Source organism: Struthio camelus, chromosome 15 (genome assembly GCF_040807025.1).
Source record: "Struthio camelus isolate bStrCam1 chromosome 15, bStrCam1.hap1, whole genome shotgun sequence".
NCBI lineage: Eukaryota > Metazoa > Chordata > Aves > Struthioniformes > Struthionidae > Struthio > Struthio camelus.
In genome coordinates this window covers 1,470,744-1,497,409 of record NC_090956.1, presented here as the reverse complement: position 1 = coordinate 1,497,409, position 26,666 = coordinate 1,470,744, and the positions used below count along the sequence as shown (strand labels likewise).

Genomic DNA, 26,666 nt, shown 5'->3' with positions numbered 1-26,666 from the left:
GGGCCGGGCCGGGTGGCGCGCGGATGCGGGGCAGGACCCGGCGGCCCGGCCCCCTCCGGCCGTGCCCATCGGCGCGGGGCGGCCGCCCGCCGCGGCACAGCCCCTTCCCCGGGCGGCCGAGTGCCCCCGCGGCGGGCTCCGCCGGCTAAGGACACCCGCGAAGCTTCGGGCCAGAACGAGTGCTTTGCTGGGAGCCCCTCGCACCAGCGTTTTGCGGTTAGAACGCCTTTTGGTTGCTAAATCACTAAAGCGGCAAAAATTTGTTGGGGATTTTCTTGCAGGTTTTTGGGGTGAAATATTTTCAAATGCTTCTGGCCGCTCCTCCGTGTGTAGGTTGCTCTCTGTTCTCCAAGACTTCTTCCATCACTTCTGCCCGCTGCGCTCCCGCCCCGCCGCCCCCTGCGCCCGCGAAGCGCCGGAGGCTCTCGCGCGTGCCCGGCCGCGTCTCTCCGAGAGCCGGAGAGGGCAGCAGGGCCGAAGAGAGAGGCGGCTCCCCAGGGAACGGCAGCCGGGCTTTGCCCTGGCCTTTGCACCCGAGCCGGGGCGCATGCGCTGCAGACGCTGCCTAGAAAGCGCGGGGAGGACCGCGGGCGCCTTGCGGCACCCGAGGGTGGCCGGTATCGGGGCTGAGCGCTGCTCTCCTCCTGCTTCCAGAGCTGGGCTTAGTCCTCGCGAGCCAACTTGGCCTGCGCAGCGGGAGGGTGCGATGAGGGCCGTGCCCGGGCGCCGGAAACGCAGCTGATCTGTTCTCCCCGCAAAGCCGGGCAGAGGGGCGCGGGGCGGCGCACGGCCCAGCCTCTCGGGCTCTCGGCCGCCGGTCGCTCACGCGCGGCGAGTTTCGCCCTCGCCGCTGAGGGGAGAAGCATCGCCGGGCCCGAGGAGCAGCAACGCTCCCGCGCTGCCCCGGCCGCGCTCGGAGCCGCGAGGCTGCTCCGGCTCCTCCTCGCTGCCGCCGGCCTTCCTCGCCTCCCTCTTCCTCGCCCGCCTCTCGGGAGCCCGTCCGCGCGGCGGGATGCGGGTTTGCAACGGGGACAAGAAGAAAAGAGCAAACGAAACGCGCGGCCCTAGGCTGCGGCAGCTACCAGCGGCGGCTGCTCCCGCCGGGGCTCCGGCCCTCGCAGCCCGTCGCTGGCCCGCCCGCCGCCCGCTTCGCCCGCGGAGGCGCCGGGGCCGCTCGTCTCCCGTTATCGGGCTCCCTGAGCCCAGCGTCTCTTCCGACACGGCGTGTCTGGGTGCAGATGTCCGGTGCCGGGCGGGAGGACGAGTCCCTTGGGATGGGCACGCCGTGTCCGCGGGCGCCGCTCGCGCTGGCTCCGCTGCGGGCGGCTCTGGCCCTGGGCAGGCGCGGGCTGAGCAGGGCTGAGCGGGGCCGAGTGAGCGGGGCTGGTGCTGCAGCCTCAGCTGCACCTCCAGCTCCAGCTGCACCTCCATCTCCATCTCCATCTCCATCTCCATCTCCATCTCCATCTCCATCTCCATCTGCAGCTCCAGCTGCATCTCCATCTCCATCTCCATCTCCATTTCCATCTCCAGCTGCAGCTCCATCTCCATCTCCATCTCCATCTCCATTTCCATCTCCAGCTGCAGCTCCGGCTCCATCTTCGGCTCCAGCCTCCATCTCCAGCTTCATCTCCAGCTCCATCTTCAGCTCCATCTCCAGCTCTAGTCTCCATCTCCATCTCCAGCTGCAGCTCCATCCCCATCTCCAGCTCCAGCTCCAACTCCATCTTCAGCTCCAGCTCCAGCTCCAGCTCCAGCCTCCAGCTCCAGCTCCAGCCTCCAGCTCCATTTTCAGCTCCAGCTCCATCTTCAGCTCCATCTGCAGCACCAGCTCCAGCTCCAGCTCCAGCTCCATCTTCAGCTCCATCTGCAGCACCAGCTCCAGCTCCAGCTCCAGCTCCATCTTCAGCTCCATCTGCAGCACCAGCTCCAGCTCCAGCTCCATCTTCAGCTCCATCTGCAGCACCAGCTCCAGCTCCAGCTCCATCTTCAGCTCCATCTGCAGCTCCAGCTCCAGCTCCAGCCTCCAGCTCCATTTTCAGCTCCACTCCAGCTCCACTCCAGCTCCAGCTCCAGCTCCAGCTCCATCTTCAGCTCCATCTGCAGCACCAGCTCCAGCTCCAGCTCCAGCTCCGCATTGGCCGGCAGCTCTGGGTAGTCGCAGCCGGGAAGGGAAGCCCCCTCCAGCCTTGAGCGGGGGGTGACGCTGGCCCCCTCGGAGTCCTGCTGCTGTTAGCTACGTGCTGATGGTTGCTTTTTTTTTTTAAAAAAATATATATTATTTCATTTCCTAGAGCTAAAACCAGGTGTGCATTGGCCAGCCAAAACGCTGGGTTGATGCAACATTCGCTTTTTGCTCCGGGCTGCCGGGCTGCTGCCGCGGCGGAGGCTGCGCGCAGGGGCAGGGGCTGCGGGGGTTTCTGCCCCGTCCCTGCTCCGTCCCCCGTCCCCCCTGGCGGGGACTTCACTGCCGCAACGGGTACCGCCGTGGCCGCGGAGGGAGGAGCGCCTGGGGGCTCAGCCTGACCTTTCAACCCGCCGAGGGGCTCTGCATACCCAACTCCCATGAACATGCACTTGGTCTAGAAAAACCCTGCCTTCACTGTGACATGATTCAAAGTGTGTTAAATAATGAAAACAATAAAATAAGGGAAAAAAAGAAAAACCAAACCGCTGTACCTGGCTTTTGTACTTCCTGACCCAGCGGAGTGAAGAAAGCGCGCACATGAATACTAACCTGATTATCAATACTTATTTGGGGAAATTAAAAACATCTTCTCAGCGGTTTCTGCTGCAGCTTTGTTTCATACGCAGCAGCTATGCGGGCTGGGTTTGGAAATGGGTACGTGCATTAAAAGAACAAAAAAGGGAATAAGCAAACCACACGGTTTACCATTAAATTGAGAAGACTTCAGCCTAGCATGGCTACACGCGAAATGCGGCGTGCACTTCGGATAATGTGCCGCTTTCTTTTGCAGCCGTACACAGGAAAGGAATCAAAAATGACCTGTTATTATTTTCATTATTACTCCCATTGCTTTGCATGCATAAAGAGTTATTTCTGTTGCGAAGATTTCTATGTGCAACCCGCAAGTGGATAGGGCCCGGCACCCCAAGCGGAAGGCAGCCCGCGGCGCGACGCGGGACGAAGCAGCCGCCTCCCCGCGGCCGGGCCGCGCGCTCGCCCGCGGGCCTCCCCGGGCACCTTCCCCGCCGTTTTCCCGGCGACAAAATCACAGCGTGAGGCGGGATGCCTGCGATTTATTTCTCCGCCTTAGCATGAAAATCACATGGCGCTGGCTGTTAGTAAGGAGCCTGGCTGCTTAGGGAAAGACGGCATCAGCAGGACGGGGCGGCTACGTGTTATTAGTGGAAGGAGCCTTTTTAAAGCAACCGCATAACAACCACGTGGGGCCTCGCTTTCCGGTAGGCCTGCGGGGCGGGCGATGCCGGAGAGGGCGTGGGGCGTTTCACAGCTAGAGCGCTGGCGGCCGCGGCGGGCAGCGCTCCCGGGGCCGCAGAGCCCAAGGAAGCCGCCGCGGGCGAGGGCTTAGACATCCTTGCTGCTCGTGGCAGCTCCCGAAGCCTTCCCTGCTGCGCAGCCGCGCTGCTTGCGGCGCGGCAGCCCAAGGAAGGCCATGCTTTAAACCGTAAGATTTTTTCTTTTTCCTAGGAAAAAAAGCCCGGGTGAGCAGGCTGGCGCTGTGCAGGCCTGGGGGGGCTGCCCGGGCAGCGAGCGCGGCCCGCCGGCCCCCACGCCTCGCTTGGGCGCCTCGGACCATCCACAGCGTGGGGTTGCGGCCGGCTCCGCGCGCGTGCCGCCCCTGACCGGCCTCAAGGCAGAGTTTCCCCCGTTATTTATTAGTATTTCTGCCCGCCCGGGGCCCTGCCGTGCCCCCCCCCCCGCCCCGCCCCGGTGGGGAGGGGGGCTGAGCCCTGACATCCCACCCCTAGGGACCAGGAGGGATGCAGGTGATGTATGCAAATGAGGTGCGTGGGTGGAGCCTCTCCAGGCCCCGCCCCCCGGCGCCGGGGAGGGGCTGAGCCAGTGAGCTCCCTCCCCCCACCCCGCCCTCCGCGGCGCTATGCAAATGAGCATGCAAAGCAGCGGGGCGGGGCGAAGGCGCGCCCCTGCGGCGGGGGGGAGTGGGCAGGGCTTGGACCGAGCCGCGCGAGTGGGGGGCGGGGCCCGCGCTGCCGCGGCAGGGAGGGGGCGGGGCCTGCCACATAGAGGAGCGGGGAAAGGGGGCGGGGCCTCCTATGCAGATGAAGGGGCGTGGCCGAGCCGTTATGTAGATGAGGGGGCGGGGCGCGGCGGGTGTGGGTCGGTGCCTGCTGCCAGCTGCAGCCAGAGGTGCCGAGCGCAGCCCGAGACCGGCGCCAGCTGCAGCGGGCGGAGCGGAGCGGAGCGAACCGGGCCGGGCCGGGCCGGGCCGGACCGGGCGGAGGCGGCGCTCGGGAGCCCGCGCGCAGCATGGCCGAGCCACCGGCGGCGCCGGGCCCCGAGGGCGAGGAGGGCCCGGTGCGCTTCGCCCGCAAGGGCGCCCTGCGGCAGAAGAACGTGCACGAGGTGAAGAACCACAAGTTCACGGCGCGCTTCTTCAAGCAGCCCACCTTCTGCAGCCACTGCACCGACTTCATCTGGTGAGCGCCGCCCCGGCCCCGCGGTCCCCCGGGCACCCCCCCCCCCACCCCCCCGCGGGGGCTTCTTCAGTCGCCCTCGGTACACACCGCCTCCCCCCCGACCCGGTCCCGCGGGCCCCCCCCCCAGCATCCTCTGACCCCCTTCTGGCTAGCCTGCCCCGGCACAGCCCCCCCCCCAGCCCTGCGGGACCCCCCTGCATGCCCTGATCTCCCCCTCTGGCCAGCCTGTATTGGCACAGCCCTCTCCAGCCCCACGGGACCCCCTCACATCCCCGACCTCCCCTCTGGCCAGCCTGCCCTGGCACAGTACCCCCCCTGCATCCTCTGACCCCCCCCTTCCTCCTACCAAGCCTGCCCTGGCACAGCTCCCCTCCCAGCCCTTATGGGACCCCCCCCCCAGCATCCCCTGACCCCCCTCTTCCTCCTCTTCCCTGGCACAGCCCCCCCTCCCAGCCCTGCACGACCCCCCAGCATCCTCTGACTGCTCCCTTCCCCCTACCCAGCCTGTCCTGGCACAGCCCCCCCAGCCCTGTGTGACCCTCCCCCCCCCCCCAGCATCCCCTGGTCCCCCTCTTCCTCCCCTCTCCTGGCACAGCCCCTCTCCTAGCCCTTATGGGACCCCCCCCCAGCATCCCCTGGCCCTCCTCTTCCTCTTCTCCCCTGGCACAGCCCCTCTCCCAGCCCAGCAGGACCCCCCAGCATCCTCTGACCGCTCCCTTCCCCCCACCCAGCCTGTCCTGGCACAGCCCCCCCAGCCCTGTGGGACCCCTCCTCAGCATCTCCTGGCCCCCCTCTTCCTTGCCTTCCTCAGCATAGGCCCCCCCAGCCCTGTGGGATCCCCCAGCATCTCCTGACCCCCCTCTTCCTCCCCCCAGCCTGCCCCTGTTCCCCCCGCCTGCCCCGGCACAGGACCCCCCGCCCCAGCCATCCCCAGGCACCCTGTCCTGGGCAGCGGCAGGACGATGCTGGGCAGGGTCCGGTGGCGGGGACAGGGACGGGGACGCTCACGCCGTGCCTCTCTCTCTGCAGGGGCTTCGGGAAGCAGGGCTTCCAGTGTCAAGGTGAGTGCACGCCGTGGGGGGCTGCGCTGCCCCCCGCCGGGTCGGGATCGCCACCCTTCCGGCCCCTCTCCTGGTGCTGCCGGGGTGGGGGGCAGAGCCTGGCCCCCACCTCCCGAGGCCCCGAACCCCGCACCCCCCGCGGTCTCCGTACGCTTCCAGCCCAGCCTGGCAGGCGCCGCCGGGAGCATCGCTGCTGCGGCCGAGGGAGAGGAATCCCGTCGGCATCCGCACGGGAATCGCCCTGCCCAAACCAGGGAAGCAGCTTAGTCATTTTTGTAACCAGCCAAGCGACTGGTCAGTGCTCTTAAGCCGATTGCTGGTCAGGTTTTGTCACCAAAGATGAGTGCCAAAGACTTGAAATGAGTACCCCAAAAAAGGCAAAGGGAAGTTTATTGTTTTAGATGTACTTAATATGAAAACATGTGCTCTAATGGCAAACGGTACACGTTGGCTTGGTGCGCAGTCTGGGAGAACTTGAATGGCTTGGTCGCGTTGCTGGGGAAAAGCGAGGCTTTGTAACGAAATATGTTGCAATAGCTTCTGCAGCCAGCATTCTTTGTTTTTATTGTGGAAGGGCTTTTTAGGGATTTATGATGTGCCCTCGTGAAAGTAAGATGAGCTAACCTGACTTTATCTGGGTGCTTAGTACTTTTTCGGCTAGCCTATCCCTGTAGGTTGCATCTGCTGCAGACAGCATAGCTAATCCTAGCTACGAGGAGGCCTCACCTGTGTAAGCCTAAAGTCTGGGCTTGAGATTCAGTCAGGGCTGACACCTGTAGTTGCTGGCACTGAAATTTTGCTCTTAAGAATATTTGGGGCAAAGTTGCATTTTGGCGGGTAGCCGAATCCCAAGATGAGGCATTTTGCATGAGAATAAAACCCCTGTATAACTGTAGTATCAGAAGAACAGTGAGTCTTGGCAGACTTCACTTGTATCTGAACCAGAAAACAAGCCCCATTGGATTATAGCGTGGCACAGAATCAAAACTCGAGCTGTGAGGTGTCGCAGAGGATCCAAGTCTCCAGGTGCTAACCCTGCCCGCGTTGCGCCTGGAATCTGGGGCAGGCGCCAGCTCGAGGGTTGCTCCCGCGGCCGAGACGCAGCGGCGCTGCTGAGACGTCGCGATGGACCGATTCTTGTCTTGGGCGCTCTCAGGAGCATCCCTGCAGATGCTCTTACAGGCAGTAAAATCCAGTCCAATCAAATCATCTCTGAATCATGCTGCTACTCACCCCTAACGCTTACCACCTGCCTTAACAATATACCTTAAAATACCAGAAGCAAATCGCTACCACCTGTCTCAAACCTCCAGCTAAAGGCCTTGGCTGATGGTAAAGAGAGAAAAAGCAGATGTGAAAGCTAAAACATGTCTTAGTGGTGTTGTTCAAGGTTATGGTTGTCCCTGGTACCTGCTGCAGGTGCTGAAGTTTTGTACATGGGCAGTTTAATCCAGTTACTCAAGAGAGCTTTGTGTAGCTTAGGTCTCTTGTTGCAGGTCTTCCTCTTGTACAGCCATTTGTTTCTTGAATTTCCTTATGGCGCATTCAGCGTCATGCCAGGCATGTTTATACAAATATAACATCCCTGAAATTTGAAGTGTGCTGCAAAGGGCTATCTGGGAGCATCTGCTGGTGGAGCGAGGTCTCTCTTTCTGTATAATTTCTAGTGCTTTGCTCAGTTTTACCGATAGTGTTCAATATCAGATAATTTGAGCCTTTTAAAGTTTTTCTTCAAGCCATTAAGAACTATTGTCCAAACCTGTAATTGTGCACTTGCTTCAAGGTTTAACTTTAAATGTTTTTAATATTAAATCGGTCTTCCATATGAGGTCAGTAAATGGGGCTCATAAGGATAGTCTCAGACTTGCTAATGCATGGCAATTGCCCTCCAAAGGTAGAGACCTCCCCCCTCCCCATATTAAACAAAGCAATCCTATCCTGCCGTTTCTTGAAGTAGGAGCCTTTAAGAGGCTGAAGGAACGCCAGTAGGATTGCTGTTAGTATGCTGTGCTCAGTGACGTTTCCAAAGGTGTATGACTAGTCTATAATATACATTTCTGCCTTAAAGAAACCACTTTCCAACTTATTCTGGTATTACAAACATGAAAAACACTTTACTCTGTATTACAATAGCATCCTGAAATTTTGCAGGCTGCAGTATGTAGAGCAGACTGGTTTTACCTTGAATACCTTTCTAAATCAGTGACCTTCTGTGGGTTTTTACATATGTCCCCTTCTGTGAGGTTTTGAGATCTCTGGGTGTAAAGCACTCTTAACAGTGAGATTGCTGTAACTTAAACTGTGGGTGAGATCTTCATTAGCGCGGAAGCATCTTGCAGTTGGTATCCCATGATGGAAGGCACACGGTGTCTCTGTGTAGAACGTTTCCAGGTTAGAAAGTCAAGCATGAGCTATAACTTGCTAGTGTGTGCCATCTGCTTTGAAATCACAGCTACCCAAGGAAAGCTCCAGGAGGGATGTCATTTCTTTTATGGCAGGAGAAAGAACTAGGAGTGCCAGGCCTGGCACCGTGCATGGCATTACGCCTTCTCTCAAACTTGATCAAGTTATTAAACTGGGATCCTTTGCACCAGTTGGTCATGCTGTATAAGAATCCTATTTCATGAGGCTACGCTGGCATCAAATGTTAGGCTGTTTGAGTTGTGCCCTACATGTTATTCTGTGACTGTTATTGCATTTGATAAGTCTATCTACGAAAAAACCTCAGGACTATAGGAGTTCTCTTTCCTAGAAGTTTATTGCAAGCAATTTACAGTTGATTGTAGTTTTTAACTCTGCCTTTATTGAATACAGATTCAATTCAGCAACTTCCCCAACTATTTTATTTCTGTTGTTTAGATGCCTGGAAATGCAGCTAAAGCGTATGCCTGTCTCATTTCTGAGCTTTTCCTATTGCCATGTTTGCTTAAGTAGGTTTTCACTTACGCCCTGATTTCTTTCTAGGACATTTGCAATAATTAGATTGTTAATTAGCTCATTACTTTTGACTTTTGGTAGGAAGCTTGCAGGAACTGACTCTTTGTAGCCTGAAATACTAATGGATCCCACAAATGCCACTCAACTGCTTGGTAATCTTCTTTTCCTTGTATAAATCTTAAAACTTATTGGGCTAGTGCCTTTCTTAAAGGGAGAAAGCATTTCCTCGCTGGGCGGCAGGAGGTCTGTGTGCGTGCTGTCCTGAGGATCAGGGCAGATTCTTGCTGAACAATATAATGTCAATACGCTGTCAGGCGCAGCAGCGTTAGACGATGCGGATCTCACTGGAGTGCTGTGGGTGTGCCTGGAGCTGCCAGAAACGTGAACCCGTTTTGGGAGGAAGCTCGACATGCCCTGGCCGCATGTCAGCCGGAGTTGCAGATGGGGTTTTCTGGCTATGTTCTAATGATCTATCATAACTGAAAGGTATGCAAGCTGTGGTGTGACCTCCCATATAACAAAGAGAAAGGGGTATCTCTCGTCTGCCCTTCTTCCTTCCTGGATTTTGAGGTCCATCTGCCTGATGCCATTACCAGGGAAAATGTGAGGAGGGAGAGAAGCATCTTGTTATCAGCAGACTGTCATGAAAGAATGATATGTGGCCTTTAAATTGTGGCTGATGGCTTTGCTGTCTCAATTCTCCTAAGTAGAGCTTTAAGAATGATAAAGGAAAACGAACTAGTTCAAAAGCCCGAGAGAATGACGTTCTTATGTCTTATTCTCAGCATGTGCAGATTCTGGGAGCTGACAGCTTTCTCTCTTTTCTTCTAATACTCCCTACGTGCCATCCTTGGGGTATCTTTCTCCTATTGTCTGTACAGCGGTTGGTCTCCTTGCTGATACCGCCGATCAGGGTATTGGTTGCGTTACAGGTTTTGTGATGAGGGTGCATGCTCTGAGAACCAAATTTACTTAACCTGGAATCACCATTGCAGCTGCTGGGCTGCATTTTCATTTTAAGAATTTGGGAAGAGCAGAGAGGGAAGAAATGCTCACCTAGAGGTGAAGAGCCATGTAACATGATTCTCACTGATGAGCAAAAAATAACTTGCATCTGTTACTGCTTTCACGTGTACAGAGTAATTAGAAAAGATCTTGGAAAGAAGAATCTTGATTCCTTGAGAGAGAGAGGGGGAGAGAAAAACGCCATTTAATAACAGATGCTTAGATCTTGTGCAGTAACTTTTCTGGGAAAAATGTTTGCCTCTTATCCCTAGTTATGACTGGGTAAGCAAGGATACTCTTCAAACACTTCTCTTTTCTAAACTTCATACAAAAATATACTTCCCTCTTCCAGGTTTTCTTCCTCCCCTCCAAATCCAGCCTACTCAATTGTTTTGTGTTTTCATTTCAATGTTTTATGTAGGGGGAAAAAAAAAAACTAAGCAGCTAGAGAACGTCAGGCAGGACTTACCTTTTAAGCAAGTATTTCTCTCTCACTATCTGCCTTCAAAACCCACCCTTCCTTCCCCCACCTCTTCGCTGCCCTCCAGACGGAAGTGAAACCCATAGCAGTTCTGGTCTCTTAAGTTGCAGCTCGTACTGATGCTAGGTTGTTTTGTTTGTCGCCATTAACTCCATGCAGGCTTTCAATGTGCGTCTTTATTGACTGTATTAAGCAAGTGAGAAACAAAAGCAAAACAAACTCCAATCATTCAGAGTTGCCTCAAACCCAGTAATTTAGTGTCAACATATTATGCACACTGGAGAAATGTTAGTGTTCAAATAGACTAATTAAAAATGTTACTGCAATTACTTTTGCAACACAAATGATGCTAATTATATAATGCTGCAGAAATTGGAAACATAATTTTGGAGAATTTTTGTGTGCCTTGCAGTGGTAATACAATCCTCAGTATTCTCACAGTGAAGTCTCTGGGCATGAGGAACCTGATTCTTTGGCTGCCAGTGGTAGTGCAGGGGAGCAGGTAGAAATAGAAAGGGGAAGTCGGTCTGGTCCCCTGCTCGCTGCAGCAGATGGCCTGTGGTTCTGCAGAATTATGAATAAAAAGAGCTGACAGGGAAAATGGGAAGATGTGCCCCTTTGTTTTGGCCAAACGGTTGTCTCCTTCAGAGATCAGTTTTAAAGCCTGTAGCCTGAGATGGTTGCCCTAATGCTGCTCTTTCCTGCTCTAATGCTAGGAATTCAGACAAGCAATTGAGGAAGGAGGTATGCTTTGGAAGGAAATCTGAAATTGCAGCAGCCTTTCGCTGCGTAGGGTCTGTGGCTATTGGGTTTAGCACGGATCACTTGATATGTTAAACCCTGTTAGTATCTCCTTACAGTGCAGAACAGTCCACTTAGGTTTCTTGGTGGAAGTGGTTTTTCTTTCCCCTCCCCCTTTGCAATTAGCTTGGTAGATTTTTCTTATCTCCTGTGATAGCTGCCATGCGAAAATGATCTTAGACTGTGATAACTGAGTGGTCTGCTTCCTTCCGCTGGTGTGTGTTGCTGGCCGGTGTCAGAAATAGGAAGCTGGGAAAGGTGAGTCTCCGGGCTGGCCCCTCGCGGGGCTCCTGCGCCGTGGGGGCAGCAGGTGGGCGTCCGGCGAGTCTCGCTGGTGTCTGTCGTTCGTGGCTCCCTTGCAGAGTCTAAACCACCCCAGTAGCTGAGCCTCTGTGATTATTATTCTCAAGTTATCGAGCCTTCCAGTGAAATTTAATGCCTGGGCTGTCCCTAAGGAGACCTTTGAGCAAATGATACAGGCTTTTCTGGATGCATGCTAATTGAGAGTAGGGATGTTTGACTGAAGTTGCACGCAGTCCTGCAAATGCTTATTGCACCCAGGGCTCCTGGAAGGATGTGCAGGGCATCCTTACGTGAGCAACAGGTTTGTATCCTTCCTTCTCCAGCGGTGTGGCTCAGGACCCTGCGCAAAGGGGGCCTGGCACCTGGGTGGTGGCCGTGAGCACACGGCTGGCTGCACAGGGGCAGTAGTTGGATCCTTGCTCCGGGGCTCATGTTGACCACTGCTGTGGCCAGTCCTGGAAAGACCGCTCTTCCAAACACATGCTAGAACATAGGGCAGGCCACACTTGTATTCTCCTTGCAGTTTTGCACCTAGCAGTCCTGGGTGCCTGATGAGTGGGTGCATCTGCGCTGCTGTGAGGGACAAGCCTTCGGATCATGTTTTAAACTAGTTAGCATGGATGCTGGAGGCAGTGAGGCTGTGCCAATATACCGTAGGCTCCGTGCTGCTGTGACCACAGGCATCTGACTTCCAGCGCAGCAGATCTGGTCATGCCTACCTTGGCCCTTGTCTTTGCAGTCTGATTTGTGGCTGCACACTTGCCTTTCTCAGCTCTGGTGGAAGGTGCTGGGGCTGCAAGACAGAACAAGGCCGTGCAGATTTCTAGTGCAAAACAGGAGATGGGTTTGAATCTCTTAAAATCTGGCCTGAATTCTGTTAACTTACTGCAGTTTACCTAGAAACTCCGGCTAGAGGAGTTCCAGTAGCCTGTCTGGTGTGTTGCTGTCCTTCCCCCAACTGACCAGCATAGCTCGTCACTCCTCTGAGTGCATTTGAAAAGGCAAAAATCTGTACAAATGCTTGAAACGTTCATCAATGTTATCCAGTCCTCCTTTGGATTTGTCAGTAAATAAGTCGTATGATCACTGTGACTAAGAAATTAACTTCTAACTGTGCCCCTAATGTAGTTCAGGGCAGAACTACTTGGAGCACGTAATTAAAAAGTGTAAAATCAGAAGGGAAATGTTAAAGTGCTGTCTCCTGTTCTGATTCGAATGTGCGTGGTAATGAGAAGGGATATGACGGTGGGTGGGATGGGATTTTGCCCAAGAGAAATGTTTGGGTGGATTTTTCCTGCAAAAGCCAGCTGTGCAGAGGATTAGTGCTGCACATGAACATAAACAGAGCTCTGGACCTGCCAGAGCCTGGCCGTGGGCTGGTAGCCTTCCTATGCGTGTGATAAGGCTCCAGCATGAAGGACAACGCAAAACAACAGTGGAGGGTGTTTGAAGTGCTGCGCGAATAATTCCTCCAGGCCTGCTTCATGAATCATTATTCTGAAAGTCCATAAATTAGAGCCATTTAGAAAAGGTGAGTAACAAGCTCTCTGTAGGAGAGGCGTAACTGTAGGTCTTTCGGGCAGTGTGTTCCTCGTTTTGTTCAAGAGTCGCAAATATAAGGCAGATTTGCACAGGGCTTGCTCCTAACAAAGGCAACAGAAACAACCACAACAGCAGGACTCCTTCCACTGCGTTCTCAAGTTGTCCTGTGCATTGCAGTCACCAGTATCCTTTGCATCGCCTACGACTGGTGTGCCCCTCATCTCTGATAGCTGGGCAAAGGGAAGAGGGAGGAGAGCACGGAGCGCTCCACAGACCCTCTGCGTTCTGCAGGCGACGCTGTAATAAACAAAGTGAGGCAGATTACTTGTTCGTCCTGCGTGTCAGCATAATCCTGTGCCTTGAGTGTTAGCAGAAACTCTTGCTGGAGCCAAAGCTATTGTATCCCTCAGAGTGGGAACCTTGCCGTGACTGTTCAGAATTCGAGTATTGCGCTCAAATGTTGTACCCCAATGGAGAGATGGGGCTAGGGTGTCTAGGCACACGTGCAGTAAGGAGTGAGGATTATCCCTTAGGTTTCACCGTCGCCTCGGGGAGGGAATGTCTGTGGGCTGCTGCTTCCCTACCTCCAAGCCATGGGAGTGGTTTGCCTCAGGGGAGGCAGGAAAGAGCGTGCCAGCTCGAGACCGCTTCCCCCATCCCATGATCTACCCAGCCGGGGTTGGTGGGTGTTGGGGATTGCTGTAGCTTGGCTAGGAGCCCCTGGGGCAAAGCAGATGGGGGGTGGGCGGGGGGAGAGGGGCTAGATTACTGACAAAGATGTAAAATGGATTCAGTAAATGTTGTCCTCCGAACAAGGACCCAATGAATGAAGATGAAATTCTCCCCAAAGCTGTTCAGTCCCATCGGAGCTAATGTTGGGGAGTGTTTCCCGAACACTGGGACTATTGTCTATATACCCAGGAAAGAAAGTGGGGGTGGGGGGTGACTTGACTCCGGCTGGCCCTGTCCTGCCAGGCTGGAATAGCTGTCAGCGAGGAGTCAGTTTTCCACGAAAGCCATGGGAGGGGTTGGAGGGAGAGGAAGAAAGCTTCAGTTGTGTGGTGCTCTGCAGCAGCCAAATTCTTTGCGTTAAACAAAAGCAATTCCCACAAGTAGCTCTTCCCGGGAAGGCAGTGTTCCCGGCCAGTGAGCTGTGCGCTGCTCGCCGGCGCGCTCGATGCTGTGCAAGGGCACAAGCAGTCAAGTGCTTGGCTGCGTTTACCGGAGCGGTAAGGGCTCCTCAGGCACCACGCAGAGAAGTAGCCGTGGGGCCTCTCCCCAGGGGGTTTAGTCAGCCCACTCCATCGTGTCTCATCCCAAAGAGCTGAGCCCTGATGGGCAGCAAACAGCTTAGACTGCAGCAAGCTACTGCTGCAGTTTCCAGCAGTGACTGTCGAGAGCTAAATGGGGGAGTTGAATCAAAACTGACTTTCCTGTGCTGAAGAGCCTGAATGCTTGCTCATTGTGCAAGTGCTCAGGACTTGACTGACATAGCTGAAGTGAAGAGGTGACTCCAGCCAAGGAGCGCTCTCCTGTTTTGAGGTCACGCGCTTGGCTTGGGTCCTGGTGGTGGTCAGTGCCATGCACGATGTGATGCTCAGAGGCCGTTGCCTCCTAGAACAGCTTCTGTCCCGTAAAAAGCATTCCTGCAAGTTTGTAGCCCACAGTGCGTGTCGGGAGAAGGGGAGAATGAGCAAAAACCCTTTGCTTTCTCGGGGGAGCAGCAGGAGTCAGCGGGATGCCCGGCACTGGAGAGGGGCACAGCCCTGTGTGTGTTTCAGCTGCAGGGGGCTGACGTGGGGCATGCCTTGAGGAGAGGAGGATCTCCATGGGCTGTGACTCTTGTTGGAACTCCATCCTCTCTTTTCTGATTACCTCAGTATAGGCTGCGAGTGGTTTATTAGTCCTGCTGTCAGACCAGCCTCCTTTGGGGAAAATAAAATAAACAAAAACGTTCTCCTTACGAGCAGGCCACCTGAATTCGGTATAATTAAATAAACCGATAACTTGAAAGCAATAGTCCTTCTTTTCCTCTTGAGGATTATTTAACTCTTAGTAGATATGGGAGGAGGCAAGACCAATCCTTATGGGGGTCACACTTCCTACAGTAACTCAACTTGCGCCATTGCTTCCAGCAACGGATCCCATTTCCCTTTAAAAGGAAATGCATTTTGTGAAACCATGGCAGATGTATTCTTGCAGCTCCACTGTGCAGATTAGGCTGCACGCTGCCAGTGTTGTTCAGCTCTGGATCTCCTGGCAGCGATGGGTATTGTCTGTTGGCTGCATGCTGATCTGCAATGCATAAATCACTTCAGGACAGTTCCCCTGCAGCCGCGTCATCTGCAGTTTAGCACTCAGCACGAAGTGGAAGAGGGCTCATCGTCCTCTTCCAGAGAAGAGGTTACTCTTCCTTGAGTTATGGAAGCCAGTTACTTTCTAGTCTTGTGTACAAAGTGCCTCTTTTTTTGGTAACTTTCCAAAGCTGGGCAGGCTTGGGTGTAACAATAGTTACTCTCCTGTTATGTGTTGATAAACGCTCTGAAGAAATACGGGATTCTTTCCCTTGCTGCTGCCCCTGCGTGCTTCAGTTGCCTGCACAGCGTATCCGCTGGCACGCGTTAGCTGAGAGGGGGTTACTCGCAAGCTGATGCGCGTAGCGTGTGTGGTCAGAAACCGCGTATGTTGTCTGGCCAATTCTTTGTGGCTCATAGTTGACCTGAGGCATAATCGTGGCTCTGCTCGAACTGTTTGCTTTTGAGGGATTTGGGCTGACTTCCCCAGCTGTTTATAGCTGTCCTGCTTTTCCCATCGTGTAGAAAACGCAGCTCTAACAAGTGCTCTCGGGTGAACACCTGTAACCTTATTAACCTCCTGTTTTTGGAATTTAATTTCTGTGCTCGCACGTGCCACCGTGGCTAAATCCTTCCTGCTGCGGCTGAAGTGGCACTTCCTGCATCAAATGTTGAGTATCTAACGCATTTGAGCTACATCTCCATTTTAAATGACTTGCTTCTGTTTTTAAATCTTGCTTTTGTGCCAGATTTATGCATCTTGCTTAAATACTACAAACAGAATATACTTATTGCCGATGCGAACTGCACAGGCAGCGCTGCCAGAAGACCCAGCAGCCATAGGCTATCGTGCGTGCAAGTTACTGGGCTTGTTACCCCGAGGTGCGTTGCAGCATGCGTCCGGTTACGTTGGCTCTTGTGTGTCCGGCTCAGTCTGTGCTTTTCCAGGGAGTCTGACTGCTTGTGAACTTTCCTCTTTGGGTGGAAGTGGTGAGTTCTCAACCATCTTCTAAGCAAGAAAATAGTACTAGCTCCAAGCAGGATACAGAAGAGGTGAATTTTGGGGTGCTGGGGTGGATAGGGAAATGGGGGGAAACTGGGGGCTCTGCAGGTAAGTCGTGGGAGCGATTGGGCTGGAGCAGGGCTCGTAGTTACCCGTGCAGCCAGGCTCAGCGGAGACGTGTACCGAGAGCACAGGGCGAGTTTAAGTATGTGCGTTCCCTAAAGAGTAACGGAAACAGCTAGTTGCTTGGCACAGCTATATCTGTTTGCTATTAGTTGAGCATCATATTTAAAAACCTTGGTTTTCCGTAGCCCTGTCTCTTGCCTTCTGACGTGGTCTGCCTGAATTCAATAGGTGGCCAGCGACAGGGAGGCTAATAAAGATTCCCGTGCCGGGATCACAGCCTTCAAACGCTCCTCTTGCTCCTAATCCCTGGCGCTGGTGCGTTTTACCTGATCATGCTGGTCGATTCCTTGTCGGCCTCTGCTGCCACGTGAAATGATGTCACAGCAATAGCTTCACCTTTGGAGGGAACAGCTAAACACCTTTATTCTGATGGACTGAACAGCAAGCACATTTAATGCACATGAACAAATGCATTTTCATGATTTCCAATTATAGAAGAATGATGAAAAAGAGAGGCTGTGAAGAGAAGTGAAAGTCTTCCTGGCTTTTGTGAATGGCTCAATGTAACTTTGTTCGGTGACAAAGCTATGAAGTCAGGGGAGTCGGTACTAGCATTGTTTTGTAATATCAGTAAGAAGCTGGAGTGAGGGGGAAGTGGCCCACGAATTTAATTTGCATCACTGAGTGGATTAGCTCCTGACGCAGTGCAAAGTCATTATTTACCATGTCTCAAGATCTGTTGCCTTCATGAGTGCAATGGTTTGGAGAGAGGCTGATTCAGAGTTCATTACATCCTGGTGTTTTACTTGGCAGGGACCGTTACACTTGCCTTGTAAGCAAAATGATGGTGCTTGTCCAGGTTGTTAATATTGTGCCTACCCCGAAGAGGCAGAGTGGTTTTTTAATTCTTATTGTTTTTTTACACTAGATACTTTTGCTTTAACTTAGTTTGGGGAAAAAGATTTAGAAATACTCCGTAACTTGCCATTAACCTAGCCAAGAAGAGAAAGATGAACAAAGCAATAGAAATGGCACAACCTGCTTCCCCGGCCTCTCCTGAGGGCGCTGGGTCTTCCCCACCGCGCAGCAGAAAGCGAAGCTGCAGTCGCGCCAGCGAGCTCTCAGGAGGGGCGGCGTGGTCTCTGCGGGGCTCGGTGGGTTCGGTGCTTGAGCCGCGGTGTCTCCGGCGGTTGCTATCGCTCTGGTGCCTTCAGGCTAAGTCAGTACGTTGTCCCCTTTCCCATAGTGATGGAAGATTTATGCACAGCTTGAAATAATCCTCCAAACTGTTATTTATAGACTGGTGTCGAGCTCGAGAAGCCGTTTTTACTGTGGAACAACCTTTGCTATGTCGTCATTATTGAGATTAACTTTGTTACAAGCTTAATTTTATCCTTGCCTGCTTCAACCTTTGCAAGGGCTTCTTCACGAAAACAGCTTTTAAGGGAAAGATTGTCAACTACTCCATGTTCAATTAGTTTCTGAAGAGTTTGATGGAATAACTGGCTCTCTCTGGACTGATAGAGCTAAGTGGTCTCATGCAATAGCTGTAATTGAGAGCGGAGAGCTGTACTGAGAATCGTAGGGCTGGTGAGAGGGACAGCTCTGTGTGAGGGCAGTAAAGGACCAGAGCAGACCGCTTCCCCCCCCCGATTTTTCCCCACTGCGGGCCACAGAAGATTCTGCTGTTTTTCTGTTTCTGCTCTAGGAATTGGTGTAAAATAGAACTAATTCATGTTTGTGTGGTCACGCGCCGAAGTGCCGCCTCTAATAGCTCAGTCCATTAACTTCCAAATTTGTTTTATTTGTTTGTCTTGGCCTCAGGGCCAAAGTCTTGTGGAAATGAGGCTTGCAGTTCTCCAACAGTAGTGAGTTATTCTTGTGAGTAAAACAGCGATGCTCATGGCAGCGGAGCTGACTTTCAGGGTATGCTTCTGGGCGGTTTCCCTGCCGCAGACATGAGGGTCCGCACCTCTGCGGCCTGGCAGCTCCTCCTGCGAGCTCTCCGCCTCGGAGACTGGCGCTTCTTTGTCCCAGAAGCCTTCTACCATCGTGTTATCTCCTTGAGATAAAATGCAGCCTGGGGACGTGACCCTGAGTCAAAGGGAGCAAGCCGGCGTCCTGCACTGCAGCCCTGACGTCCTCCACAGTGACTGCTTAGTGGGAGGAGAGCGCTCGTGCTGAAAGAAGTGAAGTTCTTGCTTCTGGGCATCTCACCGCGGAGTTTGCTGAGGCTGTGCCTCATCTCCTGAGTCCTTCCAGGCCCCCGGAGCTGCTCCTTGCCCCCGTGCAGTAGGGCAGGCTGAAGGATGCGCGTCAGCCTGGGGAGCGTGTGCCTCGAGGGCCGACCCTGATGGGTGCAGCTGTAAGGACAGCTGGAGAGAGGAAAGCAGAAACGGAGAGCCTGGCAGGAAGTGGCTCTGCGGTTGGCTTCCCCTGTCCTTTGAGGAAGGAAGGGGCTCCCTGACCATGTGGCTCCGCTTTGTGCATGGCCTGGAGGCGATGCACAAGGATGGGGAGTTGGTCACCCTTCTCAGGGTGGGTGAGTGAGCTGGCACCCTGCTCCTCTGTGGAGGAGGGGTGGAGGGGACCCTAAGGGAGCCAGGGCATGCGTGCCGGCAGCGCCCGGGCAGGATGTGCTGGGGGTGCCCATGGGCTGGCACCGATTCCAGGGCCGCCCCATGTAGGGAGCGGGGGAGCAGGCCTGCAGAAGAGTCTCAGACCTGCGGCGAAGTCTATGCAGATGGGTGGGCTGGGCAGGGAGCAGGCAGAAGCTCTGCACCTGGGAGAGGTGTCTGCGCTGTCCACAGCCTCTGCTGGGCGTTTGGGGAAAGCTGAAGATGGTGCGATACTGGTTTGAGAGATGTCTTTGAACCTGCGCTTTTGTGTCACATAGCTAAGGGCAGCAGCGGGAGGTACCAGTCCAGGTTTCCTCTCTAACCTGGCCACCTAGACACCATCACTGGGTAGAGTATGGGCAAATGTACAGCTGTGTGCAGTGGTAAAAGCACATCTTTGGTGACCTAGTGTCTCCTAGGGCTTTTGAGGTAGAAAAAGTAGAAAAAGTCTCACTTAGTGGGTCATTTAGAGACTCTGAATCTGGGGTTTTGGCAGGAGGGAGGGCTTTAATTAGCTGCTGCTCAGTAGGGCTGCTATTAGATCTTCAGCGTAAGATGCTGCTGGACTGGAAAAGATGTAACAATAGCTCATTTGCTTGGGAAACCATTATGGTGATTTGCATTTGTGTTGAGTACTCAATCCTTGTAGACATTTACTCTTTCTAAAGTAACTTCGAACTATACAGTTCAAATTTCTTCCTTCCCTGAACTGTATGAATATCTGTTTTAATGCAAAATAGTTTAGAATTTGAGTTCTTTTATGTTTTGCTGCCCTAACTCTGCTGTAAGGGAAGAGAATACTTGTCTGCCAGTTGGGGACAAGAACTGTCATCAAATACTGTATGAAAAATGGCTTGCTTTTCTTAACATTGCAGCAGAATTAAATTTTCCCTTATTAGATACCTAAAAGGATTTTTTTTTTTTTTTTGTATCTAACAGCAGTCCCTCTATTGACCTGAATACTCGGGAGACATGTATCTGCATGGGAGGCTTTGCAGCATGTTTTCTCAATCTCCATTCTGCTGCTGCTTGAAAATAAGTCACTTTGAAACACATTCTCCAAACTTTTGTTTCTGCTTCTGTTGTCAACTTGCACAAGCCAATGCTGAGCATAGCCAGCACAAAAAGAGGGAGAGCCTCCGTAACTGTGGACTGGATGTTGCTCCGGACTTCCTGCATCTGTATTACCCAACAGATGAGGACCGCCAGCTCACTCTCCACACGTTCAGTATTTGAAGGCCATTGCTTTATCACCAGGGGTTTACGTGAGAGCAGATGGTTGTAGGACAGAACCGGCTGCCCCTGCAGCGAGGTGTTGCCCGCTCCTCGGCAGGACTCAGCAGGGGGGTTGCAGGCTCTCCTGGGGACTCTCTGCTCAGATGGGCTTTTGGGAACCCGAGGCTGGTTTTTCTCCTGACGAGCTCTTCAGCTTGCTTGGGAAACTTTTTGAAAGGATCTTTCTAATCTGTGTTACTGAATGATTTTTTTCCCCCTTTGAATATCTGCTAAAGCTTAGCTGCAAGTGATTGCAGTTCCTGTCCCAAACACAAGTTAAATCCCAGCCGTTTTTGCCTCACAGTGTGGCAAACTTTAAAAGACAAAGTTTACCTTCAGCAAGGCTACAGTTTGGCCCGAGTAACAAAATTGCTAGGCAAGATGTTTATATTTTAGATCTGTCTTAACCATTTCCCCAAGCTAGTACAGGACTCATTGCCTTGTGTGGGTAGGAAAAACGGGGTAATAGCCGTGTGACACAGTGTGCTGACTATACCTCCTTGACATTAGATGGGAAAGTGTCTTGAACAGCGTAGGACAGAGCTGGAGGACATCCCTGCCTCTTGGGGTGGCTGACTGAACAGGAACAGAAATCAGAGCAAAGCGGCTCTGGCCGGCGATTCTTCCTGCAGGTGTTGCGGATGGGTCAAAGATACAGACAAGTTTCTTTTCAGAATTAACTCCCCCGGTTCTGGGTTTTGGAAATTTTGAAGAAACTTATTTTCTCTGGTGTTACTATTAACCGAGTCCAAGGGGATGGGAATAAATGAACTGTTGTGAAGGGCAGACTGACTCACTTTCTAGTTCTCCTGTAAATTTCCATTTAAGTTTCAGTTTAAGCTCAGGTATGAAGGGAGTGAAAGCTAGTAATTTATGACAAAAACTTCTATTTTAGATCACTGCAGAAGAACTCCCTTTCTAATTGCAGAAATTATAAGGCTGCAAGTCTTGTAAAGGAATACTGAATTCAATAGTTACTTATGAATTGCCTTTCAGATACTTCACTTTAGAGTCAGTAAAATGAACTTTATACAACATAGCTTGAGTTTTGGTGTCTTGATGCTACTCATGGCTTGACTGTGCTACCTACCTGACCCGAAGTCTGCACAGGTAACGTGCATGAACAAGGAGTTCTCTGGGTCTCCCATAGCCTGAGCAATGGCCAGCTTTTGTTTGCTTTTGGGCCTTGCTGTCAATAGCTTCGTTTGATGGCCTCTAGCTCTTGCGTTGGAAGAGACGGGAAACTGTCAGTCTCACTGCCCCCTTCATGCCAGGCATGCTTTTGTAGGCTTTATCTTGGTCTCCCCAAGTTGTCCCTCCTTCAGGTTGAAGGGTTTTACGCACTCAGTAGTTCCCCATATGCAATTTCATATCTTTGATCCTTTTTCTTGCCCCTTTCTGGACCTTTTCCAGGTTCCAGACCACAGGAATTTGAAAGGAGTGTTCCTTTTCCAGACTGGATGGGTAACACCTCCCTCCACTCAGTCCCTGTACACTGGTGTAACCCTGCAAATAGGCTATGTCTGGCAGCAACTGGGGCCTCTTCCTAGCTCTGGGGTATACAGACTTATCTTATTCCTGAATCTGGTGCCTTGGTTGCTGTGTGCTTCAGACTGTACGGTTCTGCAGCAAGTTCCTCCCTTATCGCAGGCTGATTGGGTGTAATTTTTCTTCCACCATGTCAGAGTGAAACAAGAATACTTCTTTAAAAAGCAAGAGGAAAATCATGTGAGTAACCAGTGGTATGTCAGCATGTAGAGATGGTTCAAAATAATGTGGCTGATCTGGTAACTTCTGAAGGGGGAAGCAAAGGGTTGTGAGGCAGGAGGTTGTTTTACCCTCCTCACCCAAGCACTGGAACACTTGGAAATGGTGCTGTTGGCTGGTTAGTGAAGAAATCAATGGGGGAGAAGGGAATGGAGAGCTGTGCTCCTTTCCACCTGTGGCCTCCACAGAGCCAGCAAACGCGCTAACTGGTTGGTTGGCAGCAGAATCAGAACATGGTCCTTATAGCATCTCAGCACCTCCTGCTTACAGGCACAGTCTCACAACCTTGCATCTGGAGGCAGCCTTCCTGCTGGGCCAGGTGGACGTCTGCAGAAGCAGAGCAAGCCTGGGTGCAGACAGAGAAATGCCTGATGTGTGAATCATGCAGACGGGTGAGTGACAGAGGTCCTGATGTGACTGGTCCTGCCTGGCTCTGCCTGTGCCTCTCTTCTCCTCAGGCTAGCGTGTTCAGTGGAGGGCAAGACTGAACTGCTTGGTGCTCAGCACTGCTGTCTGAAGACAGCGATGTTGTACCACTTGTCTGCTCAGATGTCTGGCTGGATTTGACAGTGCTGCTGCTGAGGGATCCTCTGCTTCCTTGGAGGTGTTTGGTTGCCTGAGTAGCCACTGCTCTCTTTGGAGGAGAATTCCTTCTCAAAACCAAATGGCAGTGATGCTTGTCCCTTACTGACCTACTTGCTTGTTGTAGGATGTCTGAAGTGCGCCTGTCCAGGGGCACTCCCAGCTGAGAGGTATCTGCTGCTTTCAGAGCTGTGGTTGTGTCCACATACCGCATCTCTGCGTTGCACGTGAACACACGTATGGCAGAATGGCTCTCCAGGCTCTCAGGATACTACGTACTCAAAGGTGCCAGTCTGCTCGGTGGCGTCTCTCGCCGCGGCGGACGTGCCTCGGCAGCACCAGGGGAGCACGTGTGTGGCTGAGGCAGGAGGACGAGGTGCGCGGAAAGTTACAGGGCGTTGCTTCCACCGAACAGTGGGTTTTGTTTGAAAACAGGCGGTGTTGTGTGGTGGCAGTGCCCTTTCTCTTGCATGTCTTGTGCTCGGGATGGGAGACGCCTGTGACTGCGCAAGCCTCATCTTTGGAGCGAGAAGCACCCTTTCCTCCTGTAAGAGCACCCATTGTCCCGGTGTGGTCGCTGAAGGGTGGCTCCCAGTACGGTCAAGCCAACACCCCTCAGCAGCACAAAGGCGAGTACGTTTTTCCCCTCTCTCTACAGAAACTAACCCCTGGACTATGCTTTTGAGGCCTATGTTCTTAGACAGTGTTTTTGTTTTCTTCTGCAACCACTTGTGTTTAATAAGCGGGACGCGCAGAGTTCAGAGCTCTTGCAACGCTGTGCTGCTGCAAAGCTGGCTAGAAAGTGCTCCATTGTTTAATGGACCTGTGGCATGGAAACGTAACCATCCACGCCAAGCCATCCTGTGCCCTAAATTAGAGCTGCAAGATGCTGCAGTGGGTCCATATGGAGACTCCTAAAATAATAGCTGTCAGCTCACTGCTGAGTTGTATGGGGTGCTAAAGCTTTTGGCTTTAGGAATGACAGTTAGCAATTGAAAAATGCTGATTGTCTCTAGCCAGACCTGAAGTGTGTATATCTTTATTCCACAGGGATGTGCTTTGAGACTGTCACTTTCAAGACTGTGAACTTCTAATTACTAGAACATCCCTTGATTTTTTGGAGGGGCTATTATTACCCATCCATTATTAACAAGGCCAAAACTGAGCCCTCAGGAGGGCTAGGGTCAAGCAGTTTCTTTTAACACTGATTCTTCACAAAATTTCCAGGCTAGTGAATGACCCTGAAACGTGGAAGAGTTCACAAGCGCGTGCCTGCGTGGTGGAAACGCTGGGGCAGTGGCTGCATAATTGTATGTTTTTTTTTAAGATAGAGGTGTGTGTAAGTAGCCCCCCCTATGTTCATATTTAAATTTCTGTTTATTGCCTATTGGTTTTGATGAGTCTTTCCTCTAGTAAGTGCCTAATAAAGGAGTTGTATCTCGTGTTTCCATCGCTCTGGAGACCATTGGGCTCCTAATTGCTCTGCAGTGGCCTTCTGGAGGGTGCTGCCTATCAGGACAGCTGTTCCCGTTTGGTGGGGTTATTACACACGCAGCTCTTGTCCTATTTAGGTTCTGTTTGGTGTCCGGGCCCTGCTGCATATGAGCTGCCAAGCTATTACACAGAAACGAGCAGCTTAACTGAGAAGGCTTGTGGCTCGGCGCTGCCGACGGCGCCGCGGGCCCTTCGGGCGGCAGCGACAGCTGCCGGAAGCCGCTCGCACCCTGCAGCGGGAACATCTGCACTGCCGCGTGTGCTGCTGCCGCCGCTGCTGCTGGGAGAGGCGCTTGTGCACGGGACACCCTCGCACGCTCGTGTTTAAATAGCTGTGGAAGGCGACAGCTTGAGATGCCTGAAAATCACGCCTTTTGTTTTGTTTGTTGTTGAAGTTGTTAATCTCCGGCCCGGGTGGGTGGGAGCGGCAGGCGCTCGCGTGGGAGCGCTGCCGAGGGCCCGGCCGGAGGGGGTGACCTGCTGCCCGGCTGCTGCTTTTTAAGGACAGTTGCAGCAGATGACAAGAGCCTGCTTAGACAGCAGAGCTGGATTATTAAAAGCCAGTGCATGAAATTGAGCAAGCTGTGTTTAAGCAAACTTGTCTGGAAGCTCTGGGCTCTGTGTGCGGCTCTGCAGGATTACAGCCGCTCCGCTGTTACGGGGTGCTGCGCGCCGTCTAGAGCTCGTGATGCAGCTTTCACGTCCGCCCTTCTGGGGTCCAGGTCTCAGCTGCGCTGTCAGATAACATCCCACAATTGCCTCGTAGCTGCCTTTGCAGGAGGGAAGAAAGGACATGATAATTACCCTGCTTTGCGTGGAAGGGCTGAGGGAGAAATGCAGGATGCTGCTCGTTCCGCGCTAAGGCTGTCTCCTGATCTGCCCGCTCTCCCGAGGCTCCAGCCCGCTCCCCCGGCAGCGGGGCGGCAGGGAGACGCCCCTGCCCCGAAGCGTGTGCTGGGGGCGAGAACCGGCGGGACGGGCTGGTTGGAGCAGGGTCTCCTCTGAGCGCGAGCCCGGGTGCCCCCCTTGCCCTGCTGCGCTCCCGTCCCCTGGGGCCTGGCTAGCTGACCTGCGTCGTCCCGAGCCGCCGCGGCAGCGGTGTAAACCCGCGCGGCACGCAGCGCCTGCGAGCAGGGGCGCGGGCTGCCGCCGCTGCGCCTGTTGCGCGTCCTCGTTGCACGACCTCAGCAGCACGGCACGGGGCCGCTTTGCACGGGGGTCCCCAAGGGCTGACGCAGCCCGTTCCTTTCTGGCCTCCCTGCCTGTCCCGGCAGCTCCCCGGCGTCTCCCTGCTGTGCTGCCTGATTTGATAACCTGTCTCCTTTCACTGAACTTTGGTGCTAGGCCCCCTCTTTTCACCTCAAAAGGAAGTGAAAGTTGATTCATTCTTCTTTTTGATAACATTTTGCATAGGGGGCTGCGCTGGGGAAGCAGAGCTCCTATGAGAGGGAAATATTCTCGGCTTTCTCTCTGTTTTTTCTGGTCAGTGTCATTACTTATAAAAGGTCCTGCCTTTAAAGCAGTTACAAGGCGATGCCGTCCGCTCAGGGAACGTACCGACGTAGCTGCTGTGGCATATAGCTGGTCTGGGGGCTCCTTTATGCGGCCTCATCTAGTAGCGATACTGGAAATTATCATACAGGTCTTGCGGGACGCTTTCAAACTGGGGAGCACATGGCAAATCCTGGCAGGATAATCGTAGTGGCATCAGCCCTTTCCTTGAGTGCGTTTTAGAGTCTCCGGCCCAGGCACCAGGTGTCATAAGTAGGGCTGTATTGGAGTAACGTGGAAATAATAGTGTAACTTTCTGCAAATGACTCTTCCTCGCTGGTAGGGAAATGAAACTTATTAGCAGAGAGGTTAAAGAACGGGACTAGAAGAGAGCTTCGGATTCAGTGAGTATCTCTGCCAGAATAGCCTTGGATAAGTTGCTTACACTTTGCTTAAAAGCCTATCAGCAAAACCGAGTTGTTACCTAGCTTGCCTGGAAAAGCTTTGTCTCCCTCTAGTTTCCCTCTGACCCTATGAACAGCACTTGGACTTGCCTGGGCCTTCAGAGCTAGCAACAGGTGTGAACGTGGCATGTTGTTGCTTACGGCTCTTGGGCTACTGGGGGAAAGACAGTTGGCCACTTGATGCACCGGCAAAATGTTCATTTGTTGCTCATGTTCCTCTCTGCTCCGGGGTGTGATGCAGGGCCTTGCTCTTAGCGCCAGGTACAACTAACTGCAGCCCTTCCAGGTGCTCCATGACCTGGCTTTTTCCCTTTTCCGTGTTCCTTGCTTGGCTTTCTGGTGTTAAGCCTTGTTGCCTTCCAGTGACCTGCAGTCCCGTGCGGTCTGGAGCGTACTAGCGCCAGACGCTGGAGCCTTCATATTTAGCCCTGTGATATCAAAGAACCGGGAGTGTGAAACTAGCTGAAGTGGGGCTGAGCAGTGCTTTGTGCGACAGCAACCTGACCTTGGCCAGACACTGAAAATTCAGCTGTGGTCCAGCTGCGCGCCTCTGATGCCATCAGCGCATTCCCACTGTGATAGGTGACGTGGGAGCTCTGGAAATTTGTGCTCTAGGTTGTGATGGCTGAAGGCTTGGACCTTGCAACGTGGTTATGCTCTGAGTCATATTAAGAACCTCAATTTTCATTTTCTCTTTTTATACCTTAACCTTGTAGAGCAGTCTTCGAAACAGACAAAAGGCTTAAGTGAAGACTCAAACCACAGGCTCAGGTGTTTG

The 26,666-nt window shown here is 53.2% G+C and overlaps 1 protein-coding gene across 3 annotated transcripts in view; it reads left to right on the top strand.

The window, feature by feature from the left end:
• Window positions 1-4,430: 4,430 nt before the first annotated feature.
• Window positions 4,431-26,666, top strand: part of PRKCB (protein kinase C beta) — a 149,210-nt gene continuing 126,974 nt past the window's right edge. Inside the window, exons 1-2 of one of the 3 annotated variants that reach the window (XM_068908158.1) lie at window positions 4,431-4,644; window positions 5,674-5,705. In XM_068908158.1, the coding sequence (XP_068764259.1) occupies window positions 4,475-4,644; window positions 5,674-5,705 (202 nt within the window). In that variant the 5' untranslated portion in view covers window positions 4,431-4,474. Of the gene's footprint in view, window positions 4,645-5,673; window positions 5,706-22,224; window positions 22,250-26,666 lie in introns of those variants that run through there. The other 2 variants (XM_068908157.1, XM_068908159.1) reach the window with 2 other exon arrangements.